General features: G+C 39.8%; 1 protein-coding gene across 4 annotated transcripts; it reads left to right on the plus strand.

Moving 5' to 3' along the window:
• Positions 1-5,518: 5,518 nt before the first annotated feature.
• XB5734924.S (uncharacterized XB5734924 S homeolog) lies at positions 5,519-15,561 on the plus strand. Of its 4 annotated transcripts, XM_018243295.2 has the most exons (8): positions 5,519-5,767; positions 6,091-6,153; positions 7,747-7,966; positions 8,536-8,595; positions 10,057-10,191; positions 10,384-10,530; positions 12,034-12,094; positions 14,684-15,561. In XM_018243295.2, exons 3-8 carry the CDS (start codon positions 7,802-7,804, stop codon positions 14,785-14,787), a joined length of 672 nt encoding a protein of 223 aa, XP_018098784.1. In that variant the 5' UTR covers positions 5,519-5,767; positions 6,091-6,153; positions 7,747-7,801; the 3' UTR covers positions 14,788-15,561. The 4 variants fall into 4 exon arrangements, with proteins under 4 accessions (XP_018098784.1, XP_018098785.1, XP_018098783.1 ...); XM_018243296.2 differs by lacking the exon at positions 5,519-5,767 and having other exon boundaries at positions 5,870-6,187; XM_018243294.2 differs by lacking the exon at positions 5,519-5,767 and having other exon boundaries at positions 5,871-6,153.
• The last annotated feature ends 4,953 nt before the right edge of the window (positions 15,562-20,514 follow it).

A 20,514-nucleotide genomic window follows, 5' to 3' on the forward strand; every position in this document is an offset into this window, starting at 1 on the left:
ATTCCAGGAAACAAATTTCAAGCCCCAAAGGAATGGCTTCAATACGTGGTACTGTATATTGCTTCAGTCTTGGTCGCTAATAACCCAGTAGGTGCAGCCTCTTCATTGGTTGGTCAAATAAAAGCGTTTGGTCAAACTGAAGGTAATTATTACTTTTATAAATGTGTGGGAATATACTATACCAGTGAGCACACCCTTATTTGTTTACTAACAAAGCTGCTTACTTGTACCCTTAGGGCAGCAGCACACTGGCAGACTCGGGGAGATTTAGTCGTCTGGCAACTAATCGCCTCTTCTGCGGGGCGAAAATCTCCCCGTACTGCCTTCCGCCTGCTATAAAGAGAAAACGCCTGCACCAATGCACTCGCGGCGCTTCAATTTTCTAACTTGCCTCACTTCGGAAATCGAAGCTGCAAAATATCCCCGAATCTGTGCCCTTAGCAACCAAGCATGTTTTCTTTTTCTAACTACATCCTGAACAAAACTACTTGCCGATTTGCTGCTATGGGCAATTAACACTAGTCCAGTTTAACCTATCATTTAAAAATAGCCACAATCACACTGTGGAAGTTTCCCATGGCTAATAAGTTTAAGGTCCGGACTTGAGAATTAAAATAGGCCCTGGCATTTCAGGTACACGGGCCCAATAAGCCCACACAGGGGCCCAAACTGCCCCCACCAGCCCACTAAATACTGACTTTCTATGGGACCTTATAGTAGCCACTCTGGCATTTGCCAGAACCCACAGATTGCCAGTCCGGGCCTGATCTATCTGACTGGCATAAGTACATGTGTTTATTATGGCAACTACTTCTCAGTAACAGTCCCTCCTCCTTCACATTTCTTTTAGTCTGTGAATATAGTTACGAGATCATTATTTATGGTTATATTTCTGGTTCACAGAGCATACCAACAGTGATCTTTTTATTTTTTAGAACAGATAATTACCCCTTTCCTGCTGGAGGGTTCTGTAGACTGCCCTTGCCGAGGTATAATTCTGTCACTTGATTAGACTGCAGGACTTAATGTAAGTGACACAAATGTTCCTAGGCAGAGCATTCCAATTTGGCAGCATTTCATTACTGGATGTGCCTTTACTTTGTTTTATTCAACTACATTGTTGGAATGTATTGGTTAAACCAAGAATTTGCAATGCTGTGTCCAAGTGTTCATATATATTAATTTAGCACTTTTTTTAAATGATTTTTTTGCTATTACTGGATTTTTTTCCCTGCATAAAGTGTTCACTCATTTCCTGTTGCTGGTAAAGCTGTATATATTTGGGTGAAATGAGATCACCAGAATGCTTGAAAATGAAGATGTAAATTAGGGGAGCTGCTATACAATACAAGACCTGAAAACTATTTAATGTGTACAAGTCCTGCATATTATTCAGAACTGTTAATTGTGAAAATAGAGCAACATAAAATAATAGGCTAATAGAGTTTAAAAAAACTTGCATGAATTTGAAATTCGGCCCTTGATAACTCTACCTCTATGTTACAGGGCTGTCCAAACTTTGGGAACACAATTTGATTTATAAAAATTGTATCAAATGGGAGAGGTCCAGTGACCAATTTGAAGTGGCATTTAAGTTTTTTTCAGAGAAAAAGCTCTAATCTAATTTGTCGATAAAATTCATCTAAGTTTTAGATCTATTTTTTAATAAATAACTCCCTAATCGAATTTTGAATTAAATCAAATTTATCAGAGTTTAAAAAAACTCACATGAAATCGAAATTCGACCCTTGATAAATCTACCTCTATGTTACAGGGCTGTCCAAATTTTGGGAACACAATTTGATTTATAAAGATTGTATTAAAACTGCAAATCATGTAGGGCCCACTCTACATTGTGTCCCTTGCCTTGAATAGCATTGTGTAGAACACCTGTGCTAGTCACAAATTCAGAGCACAAATATCTATTTTATAAAACAATATTCACAGCTATTTAAACTGGCCTAAAATGACTTTGCATAAAATGAAAAATGGAAGCAAATGTTTTTGTTTTCAGACAGATTTTAAAGTTTGTTTTACATGTAAAGTTTTTAGAGGAAAGAAAAGCAACGTTGGTATCAATTTGTAGTGAAATTAAAATTTTGTGTTTAATGAAAGAGACTTGAATGGAGACGTATTGGCTCTAGCCGCACTGTGGAGTTGTACCCTTAATCATGGGTGCAAATAGAAACCCCTGTTAATGTTCAGAGAGGAATTTCTTTGTTTTTCCATTGGAACCGTATTTTCCTTTTTTTTGTGGTCCCACCAATTTATAAATCATTTCAACAGGTGCATTTCCCTGATTCTACAAAAAAGTAAAGAGGTTTAAAATACTAACCAGATGCATATTTAACCATGGTTCTGTCTGTAAATAGTCAGTTCCAATTAGTCTGCCCCTCATACAGCCATGCACAAACCACTTATTGCTTTATGGCTCAGCTCAATCTAGTCAGTGGCTGACTCAGGATATGATTCGTAAAGCTTTAATAAAAATTAATGTAAACAAGGCTCTAGGGCCTGATGGCATACACCCCCGGGTTCTAAGAGAGCTTAGTTCAGTTTTAGACCAGTCCCTATTTCTGATTTTCTCAGATTCACTTACATCTGGTATGGTGCCTATGGATTGGAGAAAAGCTGATGTTATTCCAATATTTAAAAAGGGATTACGATCTCAGCCTGGCAATTATAGGCCAGTAAACTTGACATCTGTGGTGGGCAAATTATTTGAAGGCTTGTTAAGGGATCCCATTCAAAATTTTGTCCTAGTGAATGGCATTATGAGAAGCAATCAGCATGGCTTTATGAAGGATAGGTCATGTCAGACAAATTTGATTGCTTTTTTTTTCTTCAATATTTTTATTATTTTTCAAACAAATGCAATATATGCGAATCAAAAGTTTAACAAGTTATCATAGGCAATACAGACAGATGGAAGTAAACATAAGTAAGTTACCAGTTAAATTTGATTGCTTTTTATGATGAGGTAAGTAAGATGCTGGACAGTGAGAGTAGATGTGATCTATTTGGATTTTGCCAAAGCGTTTGATACTGTACCCCACAAATGACTGCTTTCTAAACTAAGGTTTGTTGGGCTTAATGAAGTAGTACATGGATAGGAAACTGGCTACAGGATCGGGTACAGAGGGTGGTTGTTAATGGTACAGTTTTGGTCTCCATCACTCAAACAGGACATTATTGTATTAGAGAGGGTACAGAGAAGGGCAACTAAGCTGGTGAAAGGTATGGAAAATCTTAGCTATGAGGAAAGACTGGCCAAATTGGGGATGTTCACGCTGGAGAAGAGGCGCTTAAGGGGTGATATGATAACTATGTATAAATATATTAGGGGATCATATAATAATCTCTCTAATGCTTTATTTACCTGTAGGTACGAGGTCACCCATTCCGATTAGTAGAAAAGAGGTTCCACCTAAATATTTGGAAGGGGTTTTTTACAGTGAGAGCTGTGAAGATGTGGAATTCTCTCCCTGAATCAGTTGTACAGGCTGATACAGTACATTAGATAGCTTTAAGAAGGGGTTGGATGGCTTTTTAGCAAGTGAGGGAATACAGGGTTATGAGAGATAGCTCATAGTACAAGTTGATCCTGGGACTGGTCCGATTGCCATTTTGGAGTCAGGAAAGAAGTTTTTCCCCCTCTGAGGCAAATTGGAGAGGCTTCAGATGGGTTTTTTGCCTTCCTTTGGATCAACTGGCAGTTATGCAGATTAAAAAAAAAAAAAAAGGTTCAACTTGATGGACGTGTCTTTTTTCAACCTTACTTACTATGTTACTATGTTACTATGTTGTGTATGTGAGTGACAGAGAAACCGTGCACATGCCCCCAATAGTGTAACATTAATGCTGCACTGATTAACCCTTGTCATTAACACAGTAAATATTGTATTTCAAAGTAAAACAGGCTGTTTATATTCTTTCAGTAGCTAAAGAATAAGTTGCTTTAACAAATTTCCCTGATTTTCCCAGACATAGTTTTTTTTTCCTGATCCCCTGAAAAATGTAAAATGTGGCAGGGGTTCTACTGTATTGTATAGCAGAGAGTGCAAATACGCTCTACACAACATGGCCGCTTGGACCAGGAGCTCCCTCCCGCTGTGGGTGCCCTATAAGTACATATTCAATGCATGTGTATTGAAAAAATGTCTACCTTTTATGAGATAAATATTGTACCAGAGAAGTCAGCATTTCTCTCTCTATAGCAGGAGTTAGTAGAGGCACCTGGAGAAACACTACCTCACAGGGAGTTTGGGCAGCAGGAGCTTCAACAGCTACTGGACATGCCCACACCTTCTCTACAGATTGGCATAATTTCCCACCCATTGGTTCCTCCTTATAGAATAGCAGCTTCACTATAAGAGAGACAGAGGAGAGGGAAGCAGTGCACAAATATACTCAGCGCCAAAATTGGTTGCTTTGTTTATAAAGACTTCTCTCATAACGGCTGTTATAGTGTCTGGTAGAGGGACATGGGAGGTGGGGGTAGTGCCTGGCTAATTCCTTTCAGAAAAGCTTCTCTGAGAGCTGCTGGGGGAGGAGCAGTTGGGCTTTGCAAGCAGGAGAAACAAACCCCCTATATTACTGTGACTTTGGGTGCAAAGTGAAAAAGCTGCTATACTTTATTAAAATAAAGTTCAATTCATAATGCTAACAAACCAAGTGATCAAACAGTCCGTATGCCTTGTCACCTCTTAAACCATGTATCAACAAGTATTTCAATAAAGTTTATTGAAAACAAGTACAAAGCAACCTGTGTATTGCCACTGACAATGATTCTTCTGTAGCCCTTAGGGTAAGGCCACACTAAGCGATAGCGCGGCGATTTGACTCGCCGCGACTATTCGCCGCGACTTTTAATCCTCAATCGCTGGTGAAACTTTGGCGCTGGCGTCTATGGGGAATCGCTGCGTAAAAACACACGCGGCGATCTTTTTTCTATTGTCGCTCGAAATCGCCTCGCTAGGCGATTTCGAGCGACAATAGAAAAAAGATCGCCGCGTGTGTTTTTACGCTGGCGATTTTGCGCGATTTCCCATAGACGCCAGCGCCAAAGTTTCGCCAGCGATTGAGGATTAAAAGTCGCGGCGAATAGTCGCGGCGAGTCAAATCGCCGCGCTATCGCTTAGTGTGGCCTTACCCTTAAAGGAGACATTTTGTGTAAAAAATAAGAATGTACCAGTGCATGATACTCATTCAGATATAGAAGAATTGTGCTTAAAAATGTAATGTTTCAGGCTGATTTATTGAATATTTCTGCAAAAACCCTAATAATCCCTCGCTTCCCTTCCACTTCCTGTTCCCTGAATTCCCAGGCTGTGCAGGGGAGCCTGTGGCTCTCAGCTCACTGCACTGTAGGACAGCAGCTAGCAGGACCTGATAGGTAACTGAAGCCTGTCTGTGCTTGTTCAGGGCTGTGATTGGCTGTCCCCCTCCTACTGTGTTTCTGGCAGGGATCGTTAGGACACACCCACCCCTCATTTGAAACAGGGACCAGTGAATCTATAGGAAGCTCCAATAAAGGGGCTATTTTTAAAGATAATATTGATTTTTAGCACCATGTAAAAGCAACACCATATATTACTTATAGTTGCCAAAATTAGTTTTTTTTCATTTATCCTATATGTCTCCAAAGTAATGGCAAAGCTGAATTGGTGACATCCCCACCCTCTCATGTGTCCCACACTGCCTGCAGAAAAACCCCTCAACCCTCTGGCAAAAGTCCTGAGATGCTTCAATGGAGACTGAGCATAAGGTACAACTGCACAATTAGCTTTTTAGACAAATATTCATACCCAAACCTGATACTTTGGGGAATGTTATTAGTTGTTTTATGGGTAGTGATCAACAAAGTTGAACCACCCTTTTACTTTAAACCAAAAATATGTGGCAAGCTCAGGGTTCTTTGGCTATGGAGATGTGCGGTGCTTTCCAAGTCAGTACCTTGCTAAGGAGGGGCCTCAGGTATAACAACAGGGCGGGACCAGCTGTGCAGTTGTCGGGTCAGCCTGGATACTCACCTGCGCACACATTTCCAGGAACAGCTCACAGGTTGTTTTCTTTTTACTTTCTCTTCAGTGGACATAGGAGCGGCACTTAGCTTCTCTGCTGCGACGTGGAATGCTGCTGTGACAAAGGAAAGTGAGTGGTAAAGCATGTGTCATTCTCTCAGATTGTAAGTTATTACTAAGAGTCTGGCTGCTGTTTTTATTATCTCAGCCCCCTGTACCTTCTGTTTCTCTGCTGGAGAAAGGTTTCTGCCTGATGTGTCTCTGCCATGTAACATGCCATCCCTCCTTCTGTGCTGCCTTCCTATTCAGTACCAGCACTTGAGGTATGGTAATGTCTCTGTGTCTTGGAAGAGGGATTGTGCTTTAGGATAATGAGTGCCCCTTTCGCATATAGACTTTTGGATAATGGGGGCCAGTCTCACTGGTAGACTCTGGGATAATCGGGGCCCCTCTCACCTGTATGCTTTGAGATAATCGGGCGGCCCTCTCACCTGTAGACTTTGGGATAATTGGGGGGGCCCTCTCACCTGTAGACTTTGGGATAATTGGGGACCCTTCTCACCTATAGACTATAGAAATTTGAATCATGAGCGCCCCTCACACCTTGATCCATATTATAGTATCTACAATAAAGACGCCTTTAGCAATATGCCTGTTGGCTATTTTAAAGGCAATATTCACTCATAAGAATAGCAAATGAGCTTTGGTATAATGCCATATAGTTTGCACTTAGGTTAACACCTTTTTTGGCAAAAGATGATGTACAGCATTTAAAAAAAATATTCCCCTTCTACAAATCAATCAACATCAATTGGCCCTTTTTTTAATTCGGTCCTTTGGAAGCAAATATGATGACACTGATCTATTTGTGGGCCATGTGACTGCTTTGAAAGACCACACTCTTGCATAATCAGGCCAGAATTCATTGCTCAAAACAGAAACCATAGCTGGCTTTTGACCCGTAGGTACTTACATGGGGTCATAATATTTTAGGAACACCTTTCACTCCTTTAATCTCTAATTCCTACTATAAATTGTAAGGCTATAAACAAATATCAGAAAGGATTTTCTTGACCATATAAAGGCCTGAGAAGCTTGCAATTCTTTTTTTTATATTGATAGGTAATCTTATATTATAATTGTAAGTTTTCCTTTGAAGATGGCATAATGGGGTTCTGATGTGGCTACTCTACTCTACATGGCCATAGTATCTGTCAATGAGCCTGATTTAACACAGCAGTCAGTTACCTGTACAAAGATTATGAATATACTGCCCTTTACAGCAACCCTTCCCCCTAGTTACTTTAAATCAAACTCAAACCCCTACTCCATAAGAAACACATAACATATAAATTATATGCTCTCATGGGTGGACTGATCCTCCTTTATCAGACTAATATTTAGTATCTGTAACTTTTTATGACACAAATGCTGACTCTGAACTCTCTGCTCTCTCTCATATAACCCTCTCACGCTCCCACTGATTAATACCCCACGTTTTTCTCTTGGATATACCTCACTATAATCCATTATGTATTATTGCATGTTTTTAATTCCTTTTTGTGTTGTAACTTTTAGCAAAACCACGCAGCATAGTAGTTATTGTCTCTTTAAGACATAAACGGCTTATTCCACAGACTCAGTATGCTCTGTTTATAAGGATATCATTTACAGTTTGTTCCTTGTGTATTATATTTATTTCTGTTCCTTTCTTTATCTTTAGGGCACACTAAATTTGCAATCTTTGCAACAGTAAGGTGATTTTCATTTCCTTTCCAATGGATCACTACCGCTACTTTATTTTCAACCAGAGGAGCATGGTGGTGTTGGGAATCCTTCAGATGGCATGTGCAGGCATCTCCATTGTGTCTGGGTTCATGGATGGAGCATTCAGAAGAGAATCCAACCTTGGGAGAACTAGGGCTCCACTATGGGCTGGGCTGGTAATATTATGTGTACAGTATTTATAAGAACATTTTATAAGTGGTAAGGGAAGGTCTTTGCCAGTGCAGAGCTAGAACTACATGGGGTTTTGGCCATCAATGTGCTTTGAGGTCTCTCCTTCATTTAATACAAAGACCAACTTCCAAGTCACGACCAGTTTTTTATTAATCTCATCCCCTTCTATTTACCACTATTTTACTATTTTAATCAAATTCTGGATGTTGGGTTGTGCAATGGCCACTTTGTTCTGCAAGTAAATTTGACTTCTTTGTTGAAACAAAAACATATTTGGACCATGAGACACCATTGGTTCCTGGGCATTGCTGCAGTTACTGTTCTTGCACCCAGAGATCACTGTCTGAACAAATGAAGTTAATTCTAATAAAACAAAAAGTTCTGATATATATATTTTCTCCTAAATCTATTTATTGCAAGGTATATGTCTGTTTGGGATAAGTGAAATATATTGCAGTAAGAAATGATCTCACAGATTATGTATGTAAGAAATGATCTTGGGTGGTAAACAGCTATTACAGTCAACCTGAACCTAAAATGCTTTGTTTTGCAGATTATGACAGTTCCTGGAGTACTGGCTTTATTTTCTTCACAGAAAAAGAACCCAGTTCTAGTAAGGATTTCTCTTTGTTTGGTTTTATTTTATTCAAGAATAACCCAGCCTTATTTGATGAATCATAGTGGTAGCGCCAGGAAGCAGGGATTTTTAGATGACAACCATACTAGACCCATTGCTGGTAGTCTTTATGGTGCCTTACAAATCTAACCTCATTTTAATTGATGTGGCAAATGTACTGCTGCATGATGACAATGACAAAAACCTTCCACTTACTTCTAAAACTAACCTATAATATAAAATATTTTTCTCTATTTGGAACCGTTAGTATGCGCATCATCCCCTTCCACATGCTGGCACATTGTGCTTATAAATTCATGCTGGATTGGGTGGTGCAAGTAGGTTGTAAGTTGAAAGTACGATTTACAAAGAAACACCAGTGTGAGAATAGCAGTGCCTCCATAAACTGGTCACCTGCTCACAGGAGCTTTAGTTTGATTACCAATATTCAAATGCTGGCTGCTTTGGAAAACTTTTAATGTCATTAAAGGACCGTGTGGTTTGACTTTTTATTTATTTATTTATTTTATTGCTCTCTCCTAGACCTGTATACAATTACTAGGTGCTAATTTAAAGCCAAAAGAGAGGATTTGTTGTTTAATCATAGGGAGTATATAATAAAAATATGCTGCATTATGCATGACAGAATAATAGGTAATTGGGAACAAAGACTCCATCCTTATGCCCCAGTCCTATTATGGTACATAACTATAAGCATTGGTTTAGGAATATATATATATATGACTCTAGGGTGACAGCTGGTTTCAGTATAACAGATCTCATACCTGCACATTGTATTTACACTTCATAGATCCATGTTGCCTGCCACTCAGCTGTACTTTACAAGGTACTGAGCATAGCGATAGGGTCCCCAAATCAACATAAAGGCAAATAATAATAGAGTCTCACAACTCTATCTTTTGGAAGAGAACACTGAATACACACTACAACAAGACTAAAGCTGGCCATACATGGGCCGATAAAAACTGCAGACAGACAAAGTTGGCAGGTTATTGGCCCGTGTGTGGGGCCCTCTGACGGGCTTCCCCAGTCGATATTTGGCTAAAAGTCAGCCAGATGTTGATCTGGCAGGGTTAAAAATCCCATCGGATCGCGCCCAATTGATTGCCTGCATTATGATCCGATCATTGGGCCCTAGGGCCCATGGACGGATCAGCTCGATATTGCCAACCTCAATGTGGGGTTCACAGTAGGGACAGATCCACTTGGTTGGGTGAAATCCCCAAAACGAGCGGCTCTCTATGTGTATGACCACCTTAAGCCTCACAGATATACTGCCATCCCATCCCTTAAGTCACTGTTATTGCAAATATTACAACTTTCCTTAGCAAGAGACAAATCTTTTTAATATAACATACAATGGTGGGAGGAGGGTATTTTGTGGTTTTGCATTTTTTAAAACAACATTCGGACTAATTATGTTTTCTGTTCTAATAGGTTAATGCGCTTATTGCTGCTTCTGTTTTTTCCTGCTTTACCACCCTGATAGTTGTTGTATATGCTTCCTTGACACTTGGATATGGGGAGGATGATGATGACATATTTTCTGCACCTGCACATGTTATTCATGCAGTGAGTACTAATACTTAAAATGCTAAAACTTAATAACAAAAATAATGGCAACCTGCAGTTAGAGGCATTTTGATCAATGCGGTTTGTCCCATTAAGAAAGCTGATTGATATCCCAGTCTTGTTGTTTTTTACCTGCTGATTAGTTGTGAGCTTATTCTTCTTGATTGTAATAATTTGTTTTTTCTTCTGTAGAGGTTCATCCTGGGTAAGCTTGTTCAAGGTGCTAATATAGCCATGTTGATCGCATCAGTCTCCAGCCTTTGCGTCGCTCTGTGCATTGCATATATGGGTTGCAGAAGCCTACCCCATTGCATGTGCTATGATGATATTTCTGGAATGGTGAGCATTTTAAGACAAAAGTGTAAATTACATGTTGTTTTTGTATTAAACTGCCTCAGAACCTATTAATCCTCTTAAACCTTCAAATTATGGTTCCAAGCAAACTTTTCTGCCGTTGATGTTTGTCGTCAATAGTTGTATAACCAATGAACAGGTGTTTTAAAAATGTTGCTTCCGATGTCCAACTTAACTTGCACAACCAGAGAGACCCATCAATTTTAAAAAGAACTGAAACAATTCAACCAACTCATTTATTTTTGTACTTAACACTAATGGTATTGAGGATTTTTTTCAGTTAAATATCAAAATGCCAGCACTAACACATTTCAGTCAACTAAACACTCGGGTGTTTTAGGGCTGGAAATTGCCAGTATTGGCATATTTAGACATTTTAGCATTCAACTGTAACAGATGGCCAGGGGTGAGTTTACTTCAGTGGATTTGGTACATTGCTCAGAAACAACATGAACAAAACAGACAAATCTGCGCCTGACCTTTTAAGCAAAGGTGGGTGCACATTCTTGAAACTGTAAATGATGGGTGGAAGTACTAGCTTATTGGCTGATTGAATTTGGGTTTTAAACTAAAGAAAGATACTGACACCAAAGAGCACATCCGGTGTTTCCCCCTTCCCTTTCTAACACTTATCCCTTCATACACTTTTGCAGTCCCATTTCTCCTTACATTTTGTGTTTTTCTCAACTCTTTCACCATCCCTTTCCATTTAAATGTTAGTTCTTTCCCTCTGCTCTTCATCTTCCCCATCTACTGTTCCTAGCTGCTATTCTGCTCTCCAGACTTCACATGTCACCTTCGCCAGCTTCCAGATTTGTATATGTAGGTCTTTGTTCTCTCTGAGTATTTGGGCTGTCAAAAGAGGGGTCAAACTAATTTTGAATGGGGAATGCACATCCACCTACAGTGGCTATATTTTTGGGGGCTTAAGTGTGTAAAGTAGGGCCCCTCTACAGTTATTTTAGGCTGATGACTTCACTGTGACTCACAGATCTTCATATAGGATTTATGAAGAATAGGTTAAAGTCTGTAAGAAATGACTCTATGACTTCATATAGGTGTCTGAATGTAGTACAGGTATGGGACCTTGGGGTTTCCAGACAAGGGATCTTTCTATATTTTGGATCTCCATACTTTGTTTACAAAAATCATTTAAACATTAAATAAACCAACCAGGATTGTTTTGCCTCCAACGAGGATTCATTATATCTTAGTTGGGAGTAAATACAAGGTACTGCTTTATTATTACAGAAAAAAAGGAAATCATTTTTAGCAATGTGAATTATTTGATTAAAGGAGAATTCAACTGTTTAGCCAAAAAAACCCTACCCCCCACCCCACGTAGACCTCCTCCCCCAAGGCAGGCATCTGCATAGTATAAAGTTAGGGGCATGGGGGGGTCTATGCTACACTATGCTACGTATCTCTTTAGCTAGAAGCTTTGTTTCTACTGCTCTGTCACTAAAGCACTGATTTTCTCCTTTGTAGGATTGGTTACATCCTGAGGACGAGCAGCCCCAGACTGTTGAGCTTGTTTGCACTTTCAGAGGTGAGGTTTTGATTTCTGAGAAGTTAGGACCTGATGCACAAGAGATCACAGGATTTTTAAAGAAAATGAAATGTTAGCTAAAATTTATGAAGATAAATACATGCCAAATTTTAAGAAGTAAAGTCTTTATTTAAAGGAATTCTGACATGATTTTTATGGTGCAGTTTTTATTTCTAAATTACACTGTTTACACTGCAAAATAAAGCAAACATTTAATTCCTAACCCAAGTGTATTTTTTTTTAGTTGTAATATTTGCGTGTAGATAGGGTTGCCACCTGGCCGGTATGTTGCGGGCCTAGCCAGTAAAACACCTGCAAAGGTCGGGCCGTTATTACAAATTTACCAGCAATGTAGTTGCCAGTAATTTGTAATACACTTTAAAAAAGGCCTTGGCCCACCCCCAATTCGCTCAGAACTTACTGGGGGTTTTTTCAGGCTTCTGGCCATTGTGTGTTGTTCTGCCCCTTTTGCATCACTGTGTGTGGCCCCACCCCTTTTGCATCATGGACCGCCCCCTTTTGCCCCCCCCCCCCACCGGCCGGTAAATTTTTTTAGAAAAGGTGGCAACCCTATGTGTGGGCAGCCATCTCAGGTCATTTTGCCTGGTCATGTGCTTTCAGAAAGAGCCAGCACTTTAGGATGGAACTGCTTTCAGTCAGAATGTTGTTTCTCCTACTGAATGTAACTGAATGTGTCTCAGTGGGACATTGATTTTACTATTGAGTGTTGTTCTTAGATCTACCAGGCAGCTGTTATCTTGTGTTAGGGAGCTGTTATCTGGTTACCTTCCCATTGTTCTGCTGATGCTAATTCCAACTTGCAGTACAGCAGTAAAGAGTGACTGAAGTTTATCAGAGCACAAGTCACATGACTGAGGGCACCTGGGAAACTGATAATATGTCTAGCCCCATGTCAGAGTTAAATATAAAATAATCAGTTTGCTCTTTTGAAAAACAGATTTGTTTTTTAAAATAATCTCTACTTAATAATGCCAACTCTTTTTTGACACAAGCAGAGATATAATGAGAGCCTTTGAGGATTATATCCCTTTAATGCACTCAGACCTTAAAGGGGAACTATCATGAAAATGAAAAATGAATATAAGCTTCACACTGAAATAAGAAACTTTCTAAATACAATCAATTAAAAATGTTGTACCGTTTCTGAGTTTATCTTCACTATTCCTCTCCCAGCATCTGTTTCTCTTCATTCTGACTTCATGCAGGAGTTGGGTGTCAGATATCCATTGACAGTTAGATCCAATATATCTTATAGGGGGTTTCTTTTGCCTAGACCTAGAGGATGTATTAGAGCTCACTCATTAAAATCACCAGACATCATTTTTATTAACTAAATAGGGTAAATAGGGAAACTGCTCTGTGTTTTGTCCTTGTGAGGTAGATTCCCAGTTAACAGTTAATCCCTAGCATAATGGTCTTCTGTTTACAAAATGGTTATAACAAAAATAAATGGGGGTTGTTTACTGTCAATCTATCTATCTCACAAGAATTAAACATGGAGTAACTTCAAGTTCCCAGTTTCGTGCAAGAAATAACAAAAACCATAGATGTTTCCAGATTAAAACTAAAACGTATATTACGCACAATCCCTATATATTGAACAACTCCTGTTGAACAAGTGTGTGCTGCCCCTTTAAGTAAGGGGAGGCAAAGCTCACAGCCATTGGAAAAGTACACAAAAACGGACAGTGACCCACTGAATACAGAACCAGTGCAATGCTATCAAATAGGTAAAATGGTTTTAACAGAAACGCCAAATGCCGTGTATGAAAAGCTAAGAAGAGATTCAGAATGCATTATAGAATCAAACAAGTATTGAGACTTTTGAATGCAAAGTATTTCTGTGTGGCCAAAAAAAACTGCTTGGTCAGTTGCCATTTACACAGTGTCTGTGCCAAATACAAAGTGAACAATGGTTGCACTGTGTACAGAAAATGCTGTGGAGCTTACTAAGTAAGGCACAGCTCTGTGTTGGCTCAAGCAAGAAGCCAGTTTATTTTGCAGACATTCTATAAGTTATTACTATACCCACTAAATTAATTCTCGTGTATATTGTCTTAAAGGAGAAGGAAACTCCCTGGGTGCAAAAACCCTCCCCCCTCCCCTGTGTTGCTTCCCCTCCCTCCTCCCCCCTGGCCTTCCTGCCCCGCTGGGCAAATGGCCCTAACTTGTTACTTACCCCTCTGCGCAGGTCCAGTCCACGGAGTTCACAGACGCCATCTTCTCATGAAGTTTTCCGATTTCACTTTTGACTTTTGGCGCATGTGCAGTAGATCCGTACCGGCAAAATGCTCCTACTGCGCATGCGCCAAAAACGCCGGTCAAAGCAGGAAGAAGATCGCTTGGGAGAAGATGGCGTCTGTGAACTCCGTGGACTGGACCTGCGCAGAGGGGTAAGTAACAAGCTAGGGGCATTTGCCCAGCGGGACAGGTAGGCCAGGGGGGAGGAGGGAGGGGAAGCAACACAGGGGAGGGGGGAGGGTTTTTGCGCCCAGGGGTTTTACTTCTCCTTTAAAGTAGCTTGTCCCAAATCCCTAGAGATGTGATTCTTGCATTTCTTTTACTTAGGTGGGGATGAACGGATACTCAACTCTACTTCCCAGTTTACAGACTGCAGTGCAGAAACAGAAGAGGAGTTCTCCCGGCCTCCGCCATACGTCCGATTTTCATGAACATGTTTAATTTTAAAGCATGCTGACCTTGGGCACAAAATGGATGAATTAGCCACTTTCTAAAGGGACTACTGGGCTTTGCCACATTTTCTGGCACAACGTCTCCTTTCTGACCTTCCACATTCAGGAGAAGGGACCATTTTTACAATTTTTGGATAAAGAATTTTTTAAACTTGGTTTACAAAAGTAAACAAAAAGTTTGTATCAGCTTTTCTGGCCTCTTGTATTCCAGGACTCTAGTAAATGCCCAGAACATCATTGCATAGGATTCATACATAGGCATAGCACCCAAAATGCCAGTGATACTGTATGTGTGTAATTTGATCCAGCAAACTTTCCTCTGTCTTTCCAGGCCCGGATTTGTGGCGAGACCACAAAAATTTTAGGGGCCCATCCTGATCTCTTTGGGAACTCCGCTGCACACTGGTGCATATGCATGCTAGCGGCGGGGGGGGGTGCGCTCAGCCAGCGGGTGCTAGGAACCTGAAGGCCTCTGGGTGCCTCGCAGGGAAATCCAGCCCTGTGTCTTTTTCTGTTCTGCAAGTTGAAAGCATGAACACGCCAGGAAAAAGCCTAAGTAGGCATTCTATGGACCTGTATATTTCTGCATCCTCCCACATGTACAGCCCTGCCTTCAGCCAAGTATATACATTACATATTTATTTGATGCACAGGATTAATAATGTGAAGAATGTATGATCTAAATGTTGCTGCTTTTAAAGATTCTTATTGTTTTAATTACAATCAATAAAATGTTTTGTTTTGGTTTTTTAACACAGCATCTCTTGCGGTATGTTTCCAACTGAAAGCTAGTGAGCAAGGAAATTAGAGTTTGTGTGGGGCTGTTAGGGTAGAACTCCACAGGCGACTTTCAATGCGATACCGTCCTACTACTTACCTTAGATTCGGCATGACGCCTGCGATTAGTCTTAGCGCGTCAGAACGGAGGGAATTGCATTGAAAGTCGCCCATGGAGGTCTACCGTTATTAAATCTCTCACTCCTGTCTCTTTAGAAAAGGGATCATTATCCTAATACTATGATCCTCTGAGAGCACCTGTTAATCTCTCACAGTCCGACCAGATCAATTGCCAGTTTGACCATATGTAAAATCTGAACATATTAAATGCACACCTTTACCAAGGTTTGTTATCTTGTCACCTCAAAGGAAATCTTAACCAAAAAAATGTATTTTCAAAAGAAATCTTAAATGGCATTTTTGCCAGTTTATATGATTTACCCTTCAACGTTGCCTTGGAGGCTTACAAGCCACATGCAAGATCCCAAAGTGGTACATTGCAAAGACAAATGATCCTCTTTACTCACACGTATGAATATATAATAAACTTGTTTTTATATTATGAGCCACTTGAATTGAGTTGTTAGTTCCACAACTAACTGGTTCCCAGACTCTGTGGCTGGTTCCCCTTTGAAGGGTCTCAGAATATTGGCCTGGTGGGCTCAGTTTAAACAGAAAACAAAAAAACAGAAAGGAGATTACTGCAAAAACATATTTTTTTCAGGGCAGTGGTTACACTACTACACTACTTACAGTGTAACCATTTTCCTGATTAAAGATGTGTTTGCAATAATCTGCTAGGTCTACAGAGCAGCATCAAGGGAGTTAAATTTTCTCAATTTGTTAAGCCCACCATACTTATTGGGCTCAGTTTAAAGCATTTGATTGGGCTCAGTTTAAAGCAAGTAAGGGTTTTAGTGGGTATTTAATATTCTTGGCTACCCAGCTTGAAGGTTAACTATAGTTATAGTCAAGGCAGAGTCCTGCATCAGGTCAGGTACATGTGTGGAATACTCGCTAAGTAGATAAGGGAGGAAAGTCCCCAATTCCCTGACCATGCCTGGGTACTCGGGTTAAAGAGGGGGTGAGCCTGAATCTGTGAAGTCAGCGTCATCGAGTTGGGAGCAATTTTGGGTATCCGAGTTGCCAAAAAATTTACCAATTTAACATATTTCTAACTTTATTAGATTATATTATTATTGTCAGAGGACACACTATTACTGTATATGCAGTATTTTTCATTTATTTGATGTGTGGTAATTTCTCTGTATTTAGAAAAAAAAAACCTGTGGTCAAAGTTTCAGTATTTTATGTAGAGGACTTTCACACAGCTCAATCTTTTGAATAATAGCCCAAAACTGAACTGCCCAGAATCCCCTGAAGCATAAACCATGGTTATTGGTAGGGTCTTGCAGTATGTTTCTAAGGGCTCTTACTGACGAGCGATTGAAGCTGCGCTCCCCTGCATTCCGTTTTTCTGCGTTCAGCCGCAGGGGAGCGCAGGAATAGACGCATTAAAGGAAAACTATACCCCCCAAACAATGTAGGTCTCTATAAAAAGATATTGCATAAAACAGCTCATATGTAAAACCCTGCTTCATGTAAATAAACCATTTTCATAATAATATACTTTTCTAGTAGTATGTGCCATTGGGTAATCATAAATAGAAAATTGCCATTTTAAAAAATAAGGGCCGCCCCCTGGGATCGTAGGATTCACTGTACTCACAAACATACCAACAAACCATACATGTTAGGTCACATGAGCCAATTAACCAATTGACAGAGTTGTGTCTTTTGCTTCCACACTTCTTCCTGTTACAGTTAGAGTTGTAGTATTTCTGGTCAGGTGATCTCTGAGACAGCACACAGACCATCACGAAATGGTGGCTCAAGGCAAGACATGTAAAAGGGCAATATTTACTTAAATATATATTCCAGTTTGGTAAGAGTCTTTAATATGCCACTTAATATGATATGAACTATCTGTTGCTTAAGTGTTCATTTTGGGGGTATAGTATTCCTTTAAGCTTTTTTCAATGGGGCTGTACTCACACAGGCACGTATAGGCGATGAACGCAGGTTGAGACGTAACATGCTGCATTTTTCCTGCATTCGGCACCTACACGCGCCTCTGAGTACAGCCCCATTGAAAAAAGCTTAATGCGTCTATTCCTGCGCTCCCCTGCGGCTGAACGCAGAAAAACGGAACGCAGGGGAGCGCAGCTTCAACTGCTCATCAGTAAGAGCCATAAAAGAGCAGCTTCTCTGTCCAATCAGGCCTTTATTTGGGTTCCCTCCAGTGTATCTCTTCAGATAGGCGCATTGAATTAGCAGAAAATAACGGATGCTTCTTGCATCATCTCAAAATATAAGCTTGGTAAGAGCTGTTTGGCTAAAAAGTGATTAATAAATGTAATCTATGAGCAAGACTTTAGAACAGATAATTTATTTTAATTATTTTTATTCAAAAATTCTGTGTTGTATGCTGTAGAGAGGGGCAGCAGCCCTACATCAACAATTTCCCAGGCCTCCAAAGTTCCATCCTGCGTAGCCTCTGACTGCAAATAACTTTATTAAAGAGTGAATACACACAACATGTTTTAGGCTAGGTCATTTGTACACTTGATAAAGGACCTAGCCCGAAACATGCTGTGTGTATTCATTCCTAGTGCCTCAAACGGAGTGATGCAGAGCAATTAGCCAGAATCTGCATGTCAAGTTTATTAGTGTTTAATGGGCAAAATGGTAGAGCTGAGCCGTTTGTGTGCAGAAAGCATTTTGACTCCCGTTATCTATAGCAGGAATAGAGTTGACACATCTTATATTCAGGAGAGAATATTGGAGATGAATAAGCAGTGTTTTGTTACGGACATTCATGGCAAACTTTATGTAAATATCTAATGTCCTACTAGGCGAATCAGTTACCAAAGAACACACAACTCAAGAAATCAACTTTGCATTTTTTTTTTTTTAAAGAGAATTTAGTAGAATACAGTACAACTGAAAATGGTAAAGGAGCCAAATCACAATGAGGTAATCGTTAAGAACAAAGACTGCAACGCAAAACAGGAAATGTTACAAATATGTAAGTTTTCATTTATAAAGCAGCATGATTCAATCAAGTGTAAGGCCTTATTGCAACGCCGGCAGGGATTCTGGATATATAACATTTTCAGTACATTTACAAGAGACAACGCTTTCCTAAAACCATTAAAAACAATGTTTATTAACATTTATCCTCCAGTCTGATTTTAAAAGATTTAAAAATGATGTGTTGCCCTTTCTTGGGTTCATGCATGATTGAACACTTCATGAAACATTTTGTTCTAGCATGGGCAATTCTACTTCACGGTACTAAACTGACTATTTCTATTTAGTTTCTGGCAAACAACTGAAGCCTATTCTGCTTTAGACCAATGTCATTAGGGATCAGAATGCCTTGGATACATGCAATCAACCTGTGAGGCTCTTTTTTTTCAACAAGTTTTATTAACACTGACAGGCTCCTTAGCGAGATTTGGGTCTTCTCTGCCATGACTTGAATATGACCCCTGAAAGACAGAAGATGGCAGCATTGCACTTCTATAGTAGCACCCTGGGCTGGTGCAGTTTTCAGCAAACAGGAGCACAAACCCAGCACTCAATTAAGTAATTATATTCACTGAAGGGTGTCTTACAAATTGCCTACCCCCCAATTAATCCTTCTTAAAATTAAAATGTACAATATCCTTCATATTCCCATTAAGAGATAGGCGGAATAGCATGGCAGAACTTTTAAATGTGTATGTCTTTCTTTAAAACAATATACTGTTTTAAAGGGGAAGTTCATCCTTTTCACACTCTTTTACTATAATGAAGTCAGTCAAAAATATTGGTTTTTGGCTGTCCAGTTTGGAATTTTCACATAATTTGACTAGGATTGAATTGACCCTAGGCAGGCAGTGATTTGAATGGCAAATTTTAAAATCATTAGAAAAGGGTTTGAATAGAATGAGTGACAAAAGTTAAAGCATATAGAAAGAGTCACCCTTCACATGCATTGAACTGGCAGCAGAGGTCAAAGCACAAACTAGAAACAGAATCTAGAACCCTGGCATGCTAGTCCTCGTTACTAGCTCTGTGGATTTTATGATCCACAGTATTAAGGCTAATGCCACACAGTCTCAGTCACATGCAGGGTATTTTGGCAAAAAAATACAAACTCACACGCTCCTTTTCCGAAATCCTCCGCAAGTGCCTACACCCAGTCTGATGCAATTGTTCTGGGTACGGACAGGACACTATTGCCAACATAGAGGCCAATTCTCGGCCTGCGTATTTCAGCAGGTCAATTTTCAGCCCCATATGGCATTAGCCTAAAGAATTAATCTGCCTTCTGGATACCATACTCATAGGGAATGACAATCTAATAGCATTTTCATTTTGAGACTGGGTAAAGGGACTACTGAAAGACAAAACATATTAAAAGCCACACACACCATAAAAAGACAGACTGCAAATTGTCTTACTTTCTGTTTACAGCAAACTAAAACCCTTTACTAGATGTCCCCATATACAGTACTGGTGCCTGTGATGCCAATGCATAGTTTCAGGATGAGAGACGGTGCCTTCTAAGACCTGTGGTCAAACATGTATTACGGTACATTAAATGAGAGGATTAATGATACAAAACATCTTCTTACAGAAACACACTGCAATGAGTAAAAGCAACTGTATTTGCTACACTGCTGCCTTGACTTCTGGGTTGAAAATCAGAGAGATTTGTATTTAGTATGTTTTAAAAATTTGTTGGCTGAGAACTGCATTGGCACATTAATGTAGTCCTTATTTGATGGAATGGGATTCTGATCGTCCTTCCCAATAGATGTCATATCTAAAGGTCAGGCAACTCATAGTGTGCCCCCCCCATACATTGGCTAATAAACT

Source organism: Xenopus laevis, chromosome 1S, assembly GCF_017654675.1.
Source record: "Xenopus laevis strain J_2021 chromosome 1S, Xenopus_laevis_v10.1, whole genome shotgun sequence".
NCBI classification, from domain to species: Eukaryota; Metazoa; Chordata; class Amphibia; order Anura; family Pipidae; genus Xenopus; species Xenopus laevis.

Coding starts and splice junctions, on each gene's coding strand:
- XB5734924.S (XM_018243295.2), top strand. CDS start 7,802: ATGGATCACTACCGCTACTTTATTTTCAACCAGAGGAGCATGGTGGTG. Junction 7,967..8,535: donor CTCCACTATGGGCTGGGCTG/GTAATATTATGT, acceptor TTTGTTTTGCAG/ATTATGACAGTTCCTGGAGT. Junction 10,192..10,383: donor CTGCACATGTTATTCATGCA/GTGAGTACTAAT, acceptor TTTCTTCTGTAG/AGGTTCATCCTGGGTAAGCT.